Source organism: Oncorhynchus keta, chromosome 1 (genome assembly GCF_023373465.1).
Source record: "Oncorhynchus keta strain PuntledgeMale-10-30-2019 chromosome 1, Oket_V2, whole genome shotgun sequence".
In the NCBI taxonomy this organism is placed as follows: Eukaryota; Metazoa; Chordata; class Actinopteri; order Salmoniformes; family Salmonidae; genus Oncorhynchus; species Oncorhynchus keta.
In genome coordinates this window covers 37,504,441-37,521,376 of record NC_068421.1, presented here as the reverse complement: position 1 = coordinate 37,521,376, position 16,936 = coordinate 37,504,441, and the positions used below count along the sequence as shown (strand labels likewise).

The following is a 16,936-nucleotide window of genomic DNA, read 5'->3' as shown; positions in this document are numbered from 1 at the left end:
CACACACACACACACACACACACACACACACACACACACACACACACACACACACACACACACACACACACACACACACACACACACACACACACACACACACACACACACACACACACACACACACACACACACGATTTCACTAACTGGACAAGCTGCAAAGCTTACTCATTAAATGAGTAATGGTTGTGGTATTTAAATGACATTAGGAGATACAGTTGGAGTCTGAAGTTTACATACACCTTAGCTAAATACATTTAAACTCAGTTTTTCACAATTCCTGACATTTAATCCGAGTAAAAATCCCCTGTCTTAGTTCAGTTAGGATCACCACTTTATTTTAAGAATGTGAAATGTCAGAATAATAGTGGAGAGAATTATTTATTTCTGTCATCACATTCCCAGTGGGTCAGAAGTTTACATACACTCAATTAGTATTTGGTAGCACTGCCTTACAATTGTTTAAATTTGGGCCCACAATAAGTTGGGTGAATTTAGGCTCATTCCTCCTGACAGAGCTGGTGAAACGGAGTCAGGTTTGTAGACCTCCTTGTTCGCGCACACTTTTTCAGTTCTGCCCACAAATGTTCTATAGGATTGAGGTCAGGGTTTTGTGATGGCCACTCCAATACCTTGACTTTGTTGTCCTTAAGCCATCTTGCCACAACTTTGGAAGTATGCTTGGGGTCATTGTCCATGTGGAAGACCCATTTGCGACCAAGCTTTAACTTCCTGATTGATGTCTTGAGATGTTGCTTCAATATGTCCACATATTTTTCCACCCCCATGATGCCATCTATTTTGTTTAGTGCGCCAGTCCCTCCTGCAGCAAAGCACCCCACAACATGATGCTGCCACCCCGTGCTTCACGGTTGGGATGGTGTTCTTCAGCTTGCAAGCCTCCCCCTTTTCCTCCAAACATAACGATGGTCATTATGGCCAAACACTTTTATTTTTGTTTCATCAGAAAGGAGGACATTTCTCCAAAAAGTATGATCTTTGTCCACATGTGCAGTTGCAAACCGTAGTCTCTATTTTTTTATGGTGGTTTTGTAGCAGTGGCTTCTTCCTTGCTGAGCGGCCTTTCAGGTTGTCATTATAGGACTCATTTTACTGTGGATATAGATACATTTGTACCTGTTTCCTCCAGCACCTTCACAAGGTCCTTTGCTGTTGTTCTAGGATTGATTTGCACTTTTCGCACCAAAGTACATTCATCTCTAGGAGACAGAACGCGTCTCCTTCCTGAGTGGTATGGCGGCTGCGTGGTCCCATGGTGTTTATACTTGCATACTATTGTTTGTACAGATGAACGTGGTACCTTCAGGCATTTGGAAATTGCTCCCAAGGATGAACCAGACTTGTGGAGGTCTACAATGATTTTCTGAGGTCTTGGCTGATTTCTTTTGATTTTCCCATGATGTCAAGCAAAGAGGCACTGAGTTTGAAGGTAAGTCTTGAAATACATCCACAGGTACACCTCCAATCGACTCAAATGGTGTCAATTAGCCCATCAGAAGCTTCTGAAGCCATGACATAATTTTCTGGCATTTTCAAAGCTGTTTAAAGGCACAGTCAACTTAGTGTAAACTTCTGACCCACTGGAATTGTGATACAGTGAATTATAAGTGAAATAATCTGTCTGTAAACAATTGTTGGAAAAACCAACTTGCCAAAACGATACTTTATTAACAAGAGATTTGTGGAGTGGTTGAAAAACTAGTTTTAATGACTCCAACCTAAGTGTATGTAAACTTCCGACTTCAACTATACATCTCTGTTACTATCTGTGGCCTGGTCAAACCCCAGTGCATAAGTCATCCAGATAGGACACCTTAGAGCTAGGAGGTCTATACACACATCCTACCAATATGGCTGCCTGGTGAGGCAGATGTACTTGAGCCCATAGTGCCTCTATTTCACACACACACACACACACACACACACACACACACACACACACACACACACACACACACACACACACACACACACACACACACACACACACACACACACACACACACACACACTTCAACTGTATATACATAATCTCTCACCAGGAATAGAGGTGCCAAGAGCCACAAACACCACAGCAGTGACAGTGTCCCTGAGGCCCACAGTGCAGCCAAAGTGGGAGGCCAGGTCCCCGATGATGGCAGTCAAGATACCGATGACCGAGATGGACACGAAGAAGCAGGCCCAGCCATTCCAGTACTCGGTGGGCGGAACGAAGGCGAACAGAACCTTCCAGAACACCGTCAGAAAGTGCATGACGTAGTCGTAGCAGGATGGCAGACGTTCTTCACGCCCCTCCTCGTCATCATCATCACCATCCCCTAGGAGGTGGATACAGTAAAACATAAGAGACTTATGCACGCGCTCACACCAGTGGTGGTTGGTGCCGTTTAAGACGAGGGAGGACAATACTTTTTTTTTTTATAAGCATGGCCTTGTTTCTATTACAGCATATTGGATGACTGTCATTAATATTCCATTCACCCAGATCAATGTAAGATCGATACGTTTAGGCTACTATATGCCTATACCCATCAGGTTGCTACAACCTAGCCTTTGAATGAAAGTTTACAACGTAGGTGCACAGGTCGAGAGAAAATAATGATTCATCAAAGTGACAGACAGTGACACATTCAATACCGCCTTGCACACTCTTGCCTGCTTCTAGCTGATCTAGGGTCTAATCATTAGGCCAACAGTTGCAAACAACAGCTGTTTGTGACCAGGCGAAAAAACCTTTCCAAGCCAAACCTTCATATCATAACCCCTAACCGCTACACACAGCCGTTGTCATCAAATTAACTAACGTCATAGTCAACTTAGCTACTAGAACGAATGAGTTAGTAAATCCTTTACAATCATGCAGTATAGTGTTACAGTCAGCAATCAGTTTAGCAGTTACACCGACGGGCCCCGGTGGCAATGAATTAATAAAACCAAAAGCTTCCCTTGATTTGGAAGAGTTCCAGTGTTGGATACCCATAGCCAGCTACCTAACATAGCATCCCTTTTTGTTTGAGTAGGCTAAACTAGCTTTCTGCATTTGCTATCTAAATAAGTGAAACTGAAAAAAATGACACTCTCGCTCGCTTGTCCTTCATTTTGGAAGAAATTAATTTGTTCAAACCTGTTCAACGATCGTCTTTCTCTCTCTTTGAGTCAACTACACACCACATTTTATGCAGTGCTAGCTAGCTGTAGCTCATGCTTTCAGTACTATATTCATTATGATTCCTTGATTGGGTGGACAACATGTCAGTTCATGCTGATAGGTTGGAGGACGTCCTCTGGAAGTTGTCATAATTACTGCGTATGTCTATGGAAGGGTGTGAGAACCATGAACCTTCTAGGTTTTGTATCGAAGTCAATGTACCCTGAGTAGGACGGGAACTAGATGTCATCCGGCTACACCATGGTGCTACTCCAAAGAGTGCTGTTGAGGTTACTGTAGACCTTCACTGCAAAACAGTGTTTTTTTAATCAATTATTTAGTATAGTTTTACCTAAAAAGGATAACCTCACTAAGGATGGTCCTCCTTTACCTCCTCTGAGGAGCCTTCACTGGCGCACACACACACACACACACACACACACACACACACACACACACACACCCTGTGTTTTACTTGGTGTATTGTTATATTCATGTTTATCTGTAATGAATATAACAGTCCACCAGGGGGAGCTTTTACACCAGACATAGACAGTCAGACGTCTCTCCCATTACCTCAACACTGTGGAAGACAGCTTTGCTTTCTAAAGTCAATATTACACTTATACATTTATAATAGATATTACCAAGATAAATATCACATAAACCTTTTTATATGAAGTCTGCGGGTTTGCAATTATCACCTTTCAAAACAAGTTGTTTCCTGTTATAATGAGGATCCCGAAAATAAGGCCGTATCCTCACTTATTTCCCCTTGACATTTCAAACTTAACGAGCAAGCTAACACTCACTCTCTGAATGAAATGCTTGGGCAGCTCTTTGGAAGAACAACAAAGGACTCCAAATATTTGATGTAATTATGGCTCTGGACAAAAAGCACTCAGATCACTATTCAAAGCATGAACAAGAAATTACATTCATAAAGCAGCTGTGAAGTCCTTCATTATGGCTCCATCCAGGCTTGAGCAATGGCCGTCCTGGGGACCGTATGAACTGATTCATTACGGCCTGTGGAATCATATTCAGATCACATCAAGAATTTGCGATAGTAAAGTTTTGAAAAACGTATTTGTTATTCAAATTTAAAGCCAAATGAATACTCACCTTTGTGTAATGATTTAACCCCCATCGCTTGTGGGATACATTTTTTTTTTTTTACCTTTATTTATTTAACAAGGCAAGTCAGTTAAGAACATATTCTTATTTACAATGACGGCCTACCCGGAGCAAACCCGGACGACGCTGGGCCAATTGTGCGCCACCCTATGGGACTCTCAATCACGGCCGGATGTGATGCAACGTGGATTCCAACCAGGTACCGCAGTGACGCATCTTGCACTGAGATGCAGTGTCTTAGACCGCTGCACCACTCGGGAAGACACATATAAATAACAACTGCTCGAGGAAAGACCGTGACTGACAGGCTGACACACACTTCGTCAGTTACAAATAGTAGCTAGCTAGAAATTGAGCAAAAATGTGTTTTTCAAAGATTTCAAAGAAAAGGAAAGTAGACAATGAATGCAGGATGTTCCAGCAAATATTTCTTTATTGAGGTATCAGGGGAAGCTGTGTGCTTAGTGTGCAAAGAGAGCATCGCTGTCTTGAAAGACTACAACTTGTCCTGACACTTCCAGACGAAGCAGAGAAATATAGGAATGTCTTCTGAGCAGAGGGCAAGAGCATCGAAAGAGTTGCTTCCTCAGCTTTCTCAGTTGCAGGACTTTCACCAAACTTCAATCAGCAAACGATGGAATTGCGTGAGCTAGCTATGTACTGTCCCACGAAACTGCTAAACATAGCAAGACATTCCCTGAAGGCGAATTCATTAAAGCATGTTTAATTGACTCTGCAGAAATACTTTGCCTCGACAAGAAAGAGCTGTTTGAAAATGTTTCTCTGTCCAGACGAACAGTGACACGACGTGTTGAGGACATGGCAGAGAATGTGGAACAACAGTTGAAAGACAAGGTAAAGCATTTCACCTGTTTCTCCTTGGCCCTGGATGAGAGCAGCGACACACCAGACACGGCGAAGTTGTTGATATTCTTACGAGGCATAACCCCAGACTTTGAAATGACAGAGGAGCTTCAGTGCAGTCAATGAAGAGCACAACCACAGGGAACAGATTTATTGGAGGAGGTTAATAAATGTGTGGAAAAGCTGAGACTCAGGTTTGAAAAGTTACCCAGTGTGACCACTGATGGGTGCCCAAACTTGACAGGAAAAAGCTGTTGGCCTTTTGAAAAGGATAAAAGATCAAGTAGCTGAGCTGAATCCAAGATCAGAAAATGATTTTCCTGCACTGCATTATTCATCAGGAGGTGCTCTATAAATGTGTTCTGAAAATGAGCCATGTTGTGGATACAGTCCCTACAGTGGTAAACTTCATAAAAGCAAAATCTTTAAACCACAGGCAGTTTGTCTCACTGTTAGAAGAGACAGAGTCGGGTCATGCAGATCTCCCCTACCACACAAACCTTTGGGGAAGGTGCTTAAAAGGGTGTGGGACCTGAAGTTGCAGATTGCTGAGTTTTTGCAAATGAAAGGAAAGTATGTGGATTTCCCTCAACTAAAAGATAAAGAATGGCTGGCTGATCTTTCCTTCACCGTGGACATCAGGGCCTTCATGAATGAACTGAATTCTAAACTAGAAGGGAAGACAAGGGAAGGGCCTTTTAGCACATCAGATGTACAGCCTTGTCAAAGCCTTCAAGGGAAAATGACTCCTCCTGACCCGCCAAGTAGAAGCCAACAATCTCACAAAACTTCCGACACCACTAGTCTGTTCTCTATCAGATGACCAATGGAAACGTATACATCGCTGCTGCGTGCTTTGAATGGCGAGTTTTCTCATCGTTTTGAGGATTTCAAAGTGTTGGAAAATGACATGCTGTTGGTTTCCTCTCCTTTCCTTGTTTGGTTTCCTCTCAATGTGGATAACGCTCCCACTGACCTGCAACGTGAGCTTATCGATCTTCAGTCTGATGCAGTGATTGGAGAGCTATCCAAAACAATGTCACTGATGAGGTTCTATGCATCTCTCGATGAACAAAACTTTTCAAAGATTAGGAGTCATGCTCAGAAGATGTTTGTACTGTTTGGGTCAACCTAATGTATGTGAACAGACGTTTTCAGTGATGAAATATAACAAGGCACAGATCATCTCTTACGGACTCTGACCTCTCAGCAATCCTGCACATAGAGACGTCAGAAACTATATCACTGCTCTAGTCAATGCCCATCAGAGACTTCACTCCTCACGCTGATTGAGTAGTTTAAATGTAATGTTGAGCGCTCTCTCGTTCTGGTGTTTTTGTGCATACGAGTTAACAAGAGTTCTGTCCGTGGTGCTGAATGCACAGTGTACTTTTCCCTCCGTGTAGTTCATTGGACGTTTTAATAATGAAGATACCAAAAGGAGAACATGGATGTGGTTTACCTCTGTGCATGTTAAAAAAGTTAAATGAGTAGCATATCAGGACGTGATTTACGGTAGATATATCTGTCAAAACGACATTATAATCCTGTAATATGATTCTGGGCCGCGATGGCAAAAATATATTCTAATGTGGCCCTCCATGGAAAATAATTGCCCAGGCCTGCTGTAGTCTGTGTGTGTGTGTGTGTGTGTGTGTGTGTGTGTGTGTGTGTGTGTGTGTATATAATACAATGTCAACAGTGAGACTCACGTTATTCATCTTTCTCTCACTCAATAGAAATCACACACACGCACAAATACCAAAAGCTGACCTGCGCTGACAGTCACAGCTTCCACGAACTGCTCCCTCCAGGAGTGAGTGCCAATCACAAGGGCCAAGTTGGTCTTCTTAATGAGCTTGTCAACGGTGCTCTGCCAATCACAAACAAAATGCGCATAGTCAACATCCTATTATCGAGACGAAGGCAAACTCATGTGCGTGACCGGAACACTAATGGAGAATGCCTAGAAGAGTTTGAGGAAGTGGCATCGTTACCATGAGAAGTGCAGTAATAGTTGATATTTTATTAAGATCCCCATTAGCTGTTGCGATAGCAGCAGCTACTCTTTCTGGGGTCCATTTCTGGGGTAATATGAATTCACAATAGTAGTATTTGTTTAAACCGCTCACGCACACATGCACACGCACGCACACACACACACACACACACACACACACACACACACACACACACACACACACTGTGGTCCTTATAAACACATGCTGTGTATATAAGGACACTCCTCCCAAGCAATCACAGCAAACCACATGCTGAGTCCTGGGATCCACTCAGGCACTGAAGAAAAGCATCATATCCAGAACTCAAGTACTACTGCACCAAACTGTAACTTCCTCCTACTCAATTTAACCAATAAAAACATCCTATGAAGCACCCTAGCCAAACCCGACTGGATAGGAGGTTTCATTGGCTAGAAAGGTCTCACCAATGTGGGTAAGCCTCTGTAAGACTGGGGACTACAGGCGATGGCCATCAGCCTTTAGACAACTGGGACATACTGTCCTATTCAATAATGGGTATGGTTTCATGCACACAATAATACGATTATTGTGGATCGTTAGATTAGAGTTGTTCGAAACATTTACATGCTCTGCAAGGAGAACGATTTTCTGAATAATCCTGTTTACGTGAAATCAGGCTACTGACGGGAAAAATAAATGCAGAAAATCGCCAATCAAAATAAACGTTGTACCCCAGAAGCCAGGTTAATTCTGCGAAGGCTATTTGATTCGGAGTTCGGACATATAAAGTTTGTGTGTGAAAACTAATTCTAAGATGCACACTTTCCGTTTTATCCAAACTCACGCCACTCGCGCATAAGAGGGAAGCCTTGGCTACCGGTGAATAGATCAAACGCACCGCTGGGACAATGATTCACCTTACATGTCCTAATCCTGTGAAAGAATGCTCAGAGGAGCAGATGTTTTAACCAGCGTAGGTTTACTTCGATGTAACCTTACACCGATGTAAAATCAGCAGAGTAAAGGGTTCACATGACTATTGCCATTGTCGGCCTACTGCCATAATCCAGTTTAAGTTTGAATTATTAGAGTATGTTTAGAGTATGTTTAGAGTATGTTCATCAGTGGAGGCTGGTGGGAGGAGCTATAGGAGGACGGGCTCATTGTAATGGCTGGAATGGAATCAATGGATCGGTATCATACAGAGCAAACATATGGAAACCACACGTTTGATTGCGTTCCATTGATTCCATTCCCGCCATTACAATGAGCCCGTCCTCCTATAGCTCCTCCCACCAGCCTCCACTGATGTAGACGTATTCTATGACTGCCAGGGTATAGGGACTGCCAGGGTATAGAAGCTGCCTGGGCATATAGTATGTGATGCTCAGCGGTAGTCGTTTTTACTTGTCGATGTGGAAACCTCACCTGTGTAAACATTTCTCACTGGTCTTTTCTTTGCGAACTCCGTCCCCCCATCCATAGAGCTCACAATGCTATTAAATGATGTGACATTGATCTAGGATTTCATAAAGCCAAGTGCTAGTCATTGAAATTACTTGAGATTTCAATTACCTGTTGTGTTTGTATTGTGCTGCTACAAATCACGAGTGACAAGCGCAATCTTATTACGTATAACAAATGAATCTTAATCAAGTCAAGAAGAGGCACACGGCCTGATTGGATGAAATCCCGAGGCATGTTGCTATAGGACTTAAATGAGCTAGCTGTTGTCCGTCACAACCGTTGGTTCACTTGACGAAAATATTGATTCATCAATTAGCTTAAACACCAACCCTTCTGAGGACCGACACTGGGCACAGTTGAGGGTCGCTCCACCTCAAAAAATCCAATGCAAGTCAATGGTACCTATATTAGCCTTTTCAACCTTCATGCCCAAATCATCCTAAAGTATCTAAAAATGGATTGGATGTTACTTGTAGATGATTTGGATATGCTAATGTAGGTACGATTGACTTGCATTGGATTTCTTGAAGTGGAACAACCCTCAACTGTGCCCAGTGTCTGTCCTCAGATGGGTTGGTGTTAAACCAACTGTGTGGCTCTGGGGCTGTATGTGATCTTGGATCAGGTTTGCCTAGTAGATAACAACAAATAAGATTATATGGAACTGATCGTAGATCAGCACGCCTACCCATGTGATGCTCGATGCATTTACTGAGCGCTGATGTGGCCAATCGAGTGAAGCAGAGGAGAAGAGGGGCTATATACCTTGAACTCATAAGACTCCTCAATGACCACCTCCAGCCGGCTGTGCTCCCCCAAGATGGGCTTTCCCATCTCTGCAATGCGCCTCGCCTCCTCCTCCTCTGCACTCATCTGGCCATCAGGATCCTCTAAGAGATAGGAGACAGGAGGGATGAGATCGATAGAACATTGAAGGGAATGAGAGAGGGGGTGAGGGAAGAGAGAGGGGGGGGGTGAGGGAAGAGAGAGAGAGGGGGTGAGGGAAGAGAGAGAGAGGGGGGTGAGGGAAGAGAGAGAGAGGGGGTGAGGGAAGAGAGAGAGGGGGTGAGGGAAGAGAGGGGGGTGAGGGAAGAGGGGGGGTGAGGGAAGAGAGAGAGGGGGGGGTGAGGGAAGAGAGAGAGAGGGGGTGAGGGAAGAGAGAGAGGGGGGTGAGGGAAGAGAGAGAGGGGGTGAGGGAAGAGAGAGGGGGGGTGAGGGGAGAGAGAGGGGGTGAGGGAAGAGAGAGGGGGTGAGGGAAGAGAGGGGGGTGAGGGAAGAGAGAGGGGGGGTGAGGGAAGAGAGAGAGAAATTGAAACTCAAACATGCCAACATGCCTCACAAACAGATCTTTCAAGGCCAGTGTCCTATCAATAATTGAGTTTGAGTCAGCATTATTTCCTCTTCTTACAGTACATCACTCATGTGCATTAGCCCGTGTATGTGGAGACGTGGGGGAGGGCGAGTAGGAGAGACGAGAGGTTGATGGTGAATGTGTGGGTGCGATGGGGAAGCAAGAGTGAAAAAGAGAGGAGATAAGGAGAGATTAGTGGGGTATATTCATGAGAAGATGAAAGTAGGGCAGTCTGGGAGACGTAGCAACAAAAAGATAGCCAGACATTTTGTTGGAGAAAGAAATTGTGGAAGAAACAGAAGGTGAGTTGAAATGAGGGTAGATTTATGCTGAATTGAGGTGGGCAAAGACCAATGTCCCAAAGTGTGATTTAGTGGCTGTTAATAAAATTGAACCAATAGGGTCCTCAGAAAGCCGGATTTAAAATAACACCTCAAATACACTATAAACAGCTGGGCAAAACCCATTCTCCCTGCTTCCATTCAGCATCATATTTCCTATCTACTTATAGCGTATAATTACTCATCCTCTCATTGGAGGGACGACAAAGATGGTGAGCCGTGAAGACACACGGGGAAGCTTTGATTGTGTGTCGTCGTTGCCGCGTGGCGAGTGGGCAGATATTATTCCTCTTAGTTCCTCTCCTCTACCTTCAAAGCACAAGCTGTAATTATGAAAGGACTAGAGAGCTGCCAGGCACCACATGGCAACTGTCCCACTGTATTCCCCCAACGCTCCAGCTCCTTCACCGTGTTGCTCTAACAGGGTTACACCACATACTAAATACTAATACCAATACACTCTAATGATGAAGTATACTGCTGGTCTGCGGTTACTGTGGATAAATTACAGCACCATCATCCCAGGGCCCATATTCACAAAGCAGCTCAGGGTAGGAATGCTGATCTAGGATCAGATCCTCCCAGCTCGTGTCCATCTCTTTTTTTCATTATGATCTAAAAATGCAGAACTGATGCTAGATCAGCGCTGCTGCTTTGAGACGCTTAATGAATATGGGCCCTGATTGGGTAAGGCTCTTCAACACCTGTTTAAGACGTGCATTAGATTAAAGTGTGTCATGGGACACTGCTAGACTACTGTAGAAGGACAGTACTCTAATATTTATCCAAGAGAAGCCAGTTGTGTGATACATACGCATATAATATTTATCCAAGAGAAGCCAGTTGTGCGATATATATACGCATATAATATTTATCCAAGAGAAGACAGTTGTGCGATATATACGCATATTATATTTATCCAAGAGAAGCCAGTTGTGCGATATATACGCATATTATATTTATCCAAGAGAAGCCAGTTGTGCGATATATACACATATAATATTTATCCAAGAGAAGCCAGTTGTGCGATATATACGCATAAAATATTTATCCAAGAGAAGCCAGTTGTACGATATATACGCATATAATATTTATCCAAGAGAAGCCAGTTGTAGGATATATACGCATATAATATTTATCCAAGAGAAGCCAGTTGTGCGATATGCATATAATATTTATCCAAGAGAAGCCAGTTGTGCGATATATATACGCATATTATATTTATCCAAGAGAAGACAGTTGTGCGATATATACGCATATTATATTTATCCAAGAGAAGACAGTTGTGCGATATATACGCATATTATATTTATCCAAGAGAAGACAGTTGTGCGATATATAGGCATATTATATTTATCCAAGAGAAGACAGTTGTGCGATATATACGCATATTATATTTATCCAAGAGAAGACAGTTGTGCGATATATACGCATATTATATTTATCCAAGAGAAGACAGTTATGCGATATATACGCATATAATATTTATCCAAGAGAAGACAGTTGTGCGATATATACGCATATAATATTTATCCAAGAGAAGACAGTTATGCGATATATAGGCATATAATATTTATCCAAGAGAAGACAGTTGTGCGATATATACGCATATTATATTTATCCAAGAGAAGACAGTTATGCGATATATACGCATATAATATTTATCCAAGAGAAGCCAGTTGTACGATATATACGCATATAATATTTATCCAAGAGAAGCCAGTTGTACGATATATAGGCATATAATATTTATCCAAGAGAAGACAGTTGTGCGATATATACGCATATAATATTTATCCAAGAGAAGCCAGTTGTGCGATATATACGCATATTATATTTATCCAAGAGAAGCCAGTTGTACGATATATACGCATATAATATTTATCCAAGAGAAGCCAGTTGTACGATATATAGGCATATAATATTTATCCAAGAGAAGCCAGTTGTACGATATATACGCATATAATATTTATCCAAGAGAAGCCAGTTGTACGATATATAGGCATATAATATTTATCCAAGAGAAGCCAGTTGTGCGATATATACGCATATAATATTTATCCAAGAGAAGCCAGTTGTACGATATATAGGCATATAATATTTATCCAAGAGAAGACAGTTGTGCGATATATACGCATATAATATTTATCCAAGAGAAGACAGTTGTGCGATATATACGCATATAATATTTATCCAAGAGAAGACAGTTGTGCGATATATACGCATATAATATTTATCCAAGAGAAGACAGTTGTGCGATATATACGCATATAATATTTATCCAAGAGAAGACAGTTGTGCGATATATACGCATATTATATTTATCCAAGAGAAGACAGTTGTGCGATATATATACGCATATTATATTTATCCAAGAGAAGACAGTTGTGCGATATATACGCATATTATATTTATCCAAGAGAAGACAGTTGTGCGATATATACGCATATAATATTTACGCAGTATTATATTTATTTATCCAAGAGAAGACAGTTGTGCGATATATACGCATATTATATTTATCCAAGAGAAGACAGTTGTGCGATATATATACGCATATTATATTTATCCAAGAGAAGACAGTTGTGCGATATATACGCATATTATATTTATCCAAGAGAAGACAGTTGTGCGATATATACGCATATTATATTTATCCAAGAGAAGACAGTTGTGCGATATATACGCATATTATATTTATCCAAGAGAAGACAGTTGTGCGATATATACACATATAATATTTATCCAAGAGAAGACAGTTGTGCGATATATACACATATAATATTTATCCAAGAGAAGACAGTTGTGCGATATATACACATATTATATTTATCCAAGAGAAGACAGTTGTGCGATATATACGCATATTATATTTATCCAAGAGAAGACAGTTGTGCGATATATACACATATTATATTTATCCAAGAGAAGACAGTTGTGCGATATATACGCATATTATATTTATCCAAGAGAAGACAGTTGTGCGATATATACACATATTATATTTATCCAAGAGAAGACAGTTGTGCGATATATACACATATTATATTTATCCAGCGATGGATACAAATCGATGTGAGTGATGCATTTTATGGCGAGAGCAGGTCCTTCTCATGGATTTATGCTGTAAATAGACTTGTAAATTATGCCACAGTGGCCAAGGCAACACTGGGTGCTAATCCCTAAGTGGCTAACCGCACCAGAGGTGTGAACAAAATAAAGGTTCTTACAATGTTCTTCCTCAGCTTTTAAGGTTCCTTGGAGAACCCTTGCCCGATAAAGAACCTTTGAGTTAATTGTGAGCTTCTTGACATGGCATCTACGGTTCTTCAGAATTCTAGAAGGCTCTTGAAATGTATGGAAACCTGCAGATGTGTCCCTTTCATAGAACACAGCAAATTGGCCAGTGTTGATTAAAGAGTTAAATTAACAATGTAAAGAGTTAAATTAACACTCAGTGGTGTAAAATAACCCCAGAGTTAGTGTTAATAACCAGAGTTGAATCAAAACCACACCCTTTATTATCATATTTCCCAGCATGCTCTATTGCAAGTAGATTTTTAGAATTGTTTGTTTAAATATCTGTTTTTGCATGTATATTGATGAATTCATTTAAAGTTAGACTCAGCGATATGACATAGATGCAGAAAGTAACGCAAAAACTAAGAGCTTGAAGCTCAACTTATCCACTGTTTTGGTCGTAAGAGAATGAAGCGAACCCGTGCACTGTGCAACTCATGAAATATGTATTGTCTTGTCTTAAAGAATGACAAGTTAATGACAATGTATTCACTTGGGATCTCGCTTGGTGAAGGCCACAGGACTGAGAATGGATGAAATCAACAACCATGTCTCTGTCACTAGCAATCACAGTTATGGGTGGTACTGGTAACTTTAACGTTCACTTGAAAAGGCACCCTGGGAAATACGCAAGTAAGGCTTAAAACTCTACAGCAGGGCTATTCAATTCCAGTCCTGGAGGCCCAAAACATGTCCGGTTTTGGATTTTTTTCTATGGTTCTTCATAGACCCTTAAATTGATGTTGTTATATAGTGTACCAACTCATGTGAAATGCTTGTTGGTGTTTTTATGGATGATTCTAATCCAAAACCAATTCCCCCCTTGGGCCTTTAGGGATAATACAAAGTTCTATGTCTGCTGTTTCTAGGCTGGTTGTGTGAGGCAAGTTGATGATGGTCTTACCTTGGTTGAGCAGAAGGGCTGGAAGAAAGAAGAAAGAACCGTCAGTACAGCAGTCCAAACTCCAGACAAGTCCAAGTGCACATCATTACACTTCCCTGACCTTGTGAGGTTTTACCAACTAAGAACTCTGGTGTCACGACAGCTATTGTGAACTCTCCTCTAAGTGCCTCAGTTCAGTAAAAACAATCTCTCTCTCTCTCTCTCTCTCTCTCTCTCTCTCTCTCTCTCTCTCTCTCTCTCTCTCTCTCTCTCTCTCTCTCTCTCTCTCTCTCTCTCTCTCTCTCTCTCTCTCTCTCTCTCTCTCTCTCTCTCTCTCTCTCTCTCTCTCTCTCTCTCTCTCTCTCTCTCTCTCTCTCTCTCTCTCTCTCTGTCTGTCCCCGTCTCACTCTCTCTCTCTCTCTCTCTCCTCTCTCTGTCCCCGTCACTCTCTCTCTCTCTCTCTCTCTCTCTCTCTCTCTCTCTCTCTCTCTCTCTCTCTCTCAAAAACACAGGCACGAAACACACACACTAGACCTATTTCCTCTCTGTTTTCTTAGCCTCACACACAATTGGACATCAGCAGGCTCTCTGTTTTCTGCGACTAACTCTAACAAAGCAGAATTGAAAATTCATTCTTTATAAACAAAGTGCCTGACTGGTACTAGCTATCAGGCCCAACTCAGTCAGTGCCTGAAGTGCGATGAAAAAGGAACAGGTACTTAATTGTAGCGTACCCGGGTTTGTGTTTTAGAGCCAGTATTCTATAAGAGGTGCCACAACTCATTAAAGGTGCAGTTCCCCATACCAGTCAGCACCAACCCATTCCCAACCACTGACATCAGGAAAACAGAAAAGGACACACAGCACACATACACACACACCTGAGATTCCCCTCTTCAGCCAGCGTGGTTCCTCTAGTACGATGAAGAAGTTCTCCTTTTTCTCATACTCCTCATCGTCAATGATCCTCACCTGCAGGGTCTGACTGCACACGCACACACACCCACCCACACAGGTCAGTATCCGAGGTCATTAATCAACAAATAGATGAGACTGTCTTATTTCACTTTATTCAACAGTTAAAGGGATCAGTGGAAGGATGTGATCCCAAGGGTTAGTCAGGGATTTTGTTGTACTTTACAGAGAGAGCTCACCTCACACACACACACACACACACACACACACACACACAACACAATCTTGTCCTTAATGTAGAGCCTCAAGGCTCTCTTTCCACTGCGGGTCCCTCCCAGTTATCCATGAGCTAACCATGCGCCACGTAGAGCCATCAAGCAACAGGCAGGGAGGGGAGCTGCACAAAGCCAGACAAACGATGGCTTCCTCCCCGGTGCCACCCCAGACAAATTAACAGGCACAGCTTGCACTTAAATCACAACAGAGGACCCGCATCAATATTTCATCACTCCACGGCTGAATAATTCAGATGCAGACATGCACACCAGTCAGGGAGGGGACACCCAGGGGTCTGCAACACAGAGGGGCGTCACCCCTGCTGTATATCATCCCCTGTGGCCCAATCCTCATCCACTGCTCCATCCCTCATCCACTGCTCCTTCCATCCTGTGATTCTACCTACTGTAGGTCCTTTACCGTACCACCTACTGTAGGTCATTTACCGTACCACCTACTGTAGGTCATTTACCGTACCACCTACTGTAGGTCCTTTACCGTACCACCTACTGTAGGTCATTTACTGTACCACCTACTGTAGGTCATTTACTGTACCACCTACTGTAGGTCCTTTACCGTACCACCTACTGTAGGTCATTTACTGTACCACCTACTGTAGGTCCTTTACTGTACCACCTACTGTAGGTCCTTTACTGTACCACCTACTGTAGGTCCTTTACTGTACCACCTACTGTAGGTCCTTTACTGTACCACCTACTGTAGGTCCTTTACCGTACCACCTACTGTAGGTCATTTACCGTACCACCTACTGTATGTCCTTTACTGTACCACCTACTGTAGGTCCTTTACTGTACCACCTACTGTAGGTCATTTACCGTACCACCTACTGTAGGTCCTTTACCGTACCACCTACTGTAGGTCCTTTACCGTACCACCTACTGTAGGTCCTTTACCGTACCACCTACTGTAGGTCATTTACCGTACCACCTACTGTAGGTCATTTACTGTACCACCTACTGTAGGTCATTTACTGTACCACCTGCTGTAGGTCCTTTACTGTACCACCTACTGTAGGTCCTTTACTGTACCACCTACTGTAGGTCCTTTACCGTACCACCTACTGTAGGTCCTTTACCGTACCACCTACTGTAGGTCATTTACTGTACCACCTACTGTAGGTCCTTTACTGTACCACCTACTGTAGGTCCTTTACTGTACCACCTACTGTAGGTCCTTTACTGTACCACCTACTGTAGGTCCTTTACTGTACCACCTACTGTAGGTCCTTTA

The 16,936-nt window shown here is 42.5% G+C and overlaps 1 protein-coding gene across 3 annotated transcripts in view; it reads right to left on the bottom strand.

The window, feature by feature from the left end:
• LOC118384315 (sodium/calcium exchanger 2-like) overlaps positions 1 to 16,936 on the bottom strand; it is a 103,845-nt gene that overhangs the window by 6,146 nt on the left and 80,763 nt on the right. For all 3 annotated transcript variants that reach the window (XM_052523837.1, XM_052523845.1, XM_052523849.1), the window contains exons 8-12: positions 15,376 to 15,479; positions 14,516 to 14,533; positions 9,385 to 9,509; positions 6,944 to 7,043; positions 2,061 to 2,339 (exon numbers count right to left, since the gene is read on the bottom strand). In XM_052523837.1, the coding sequence (XP_052379797.1) occupies positions 2,061 to 2,339; positions 6,944 to 7,043; positions 9,385 to 9,509; positions 14,516 to 14,533; positions 15,376 to 15,479 (626 nt within the window). The remainder of the gene's footprint in view (positions 1 to 2,060; positions 2,340 to 6,943; positions 7,044 to 9,384; positions 9,510 to 14,515; positions 14,534 to 15,375; positions 15,480 to 16,936) is intronic.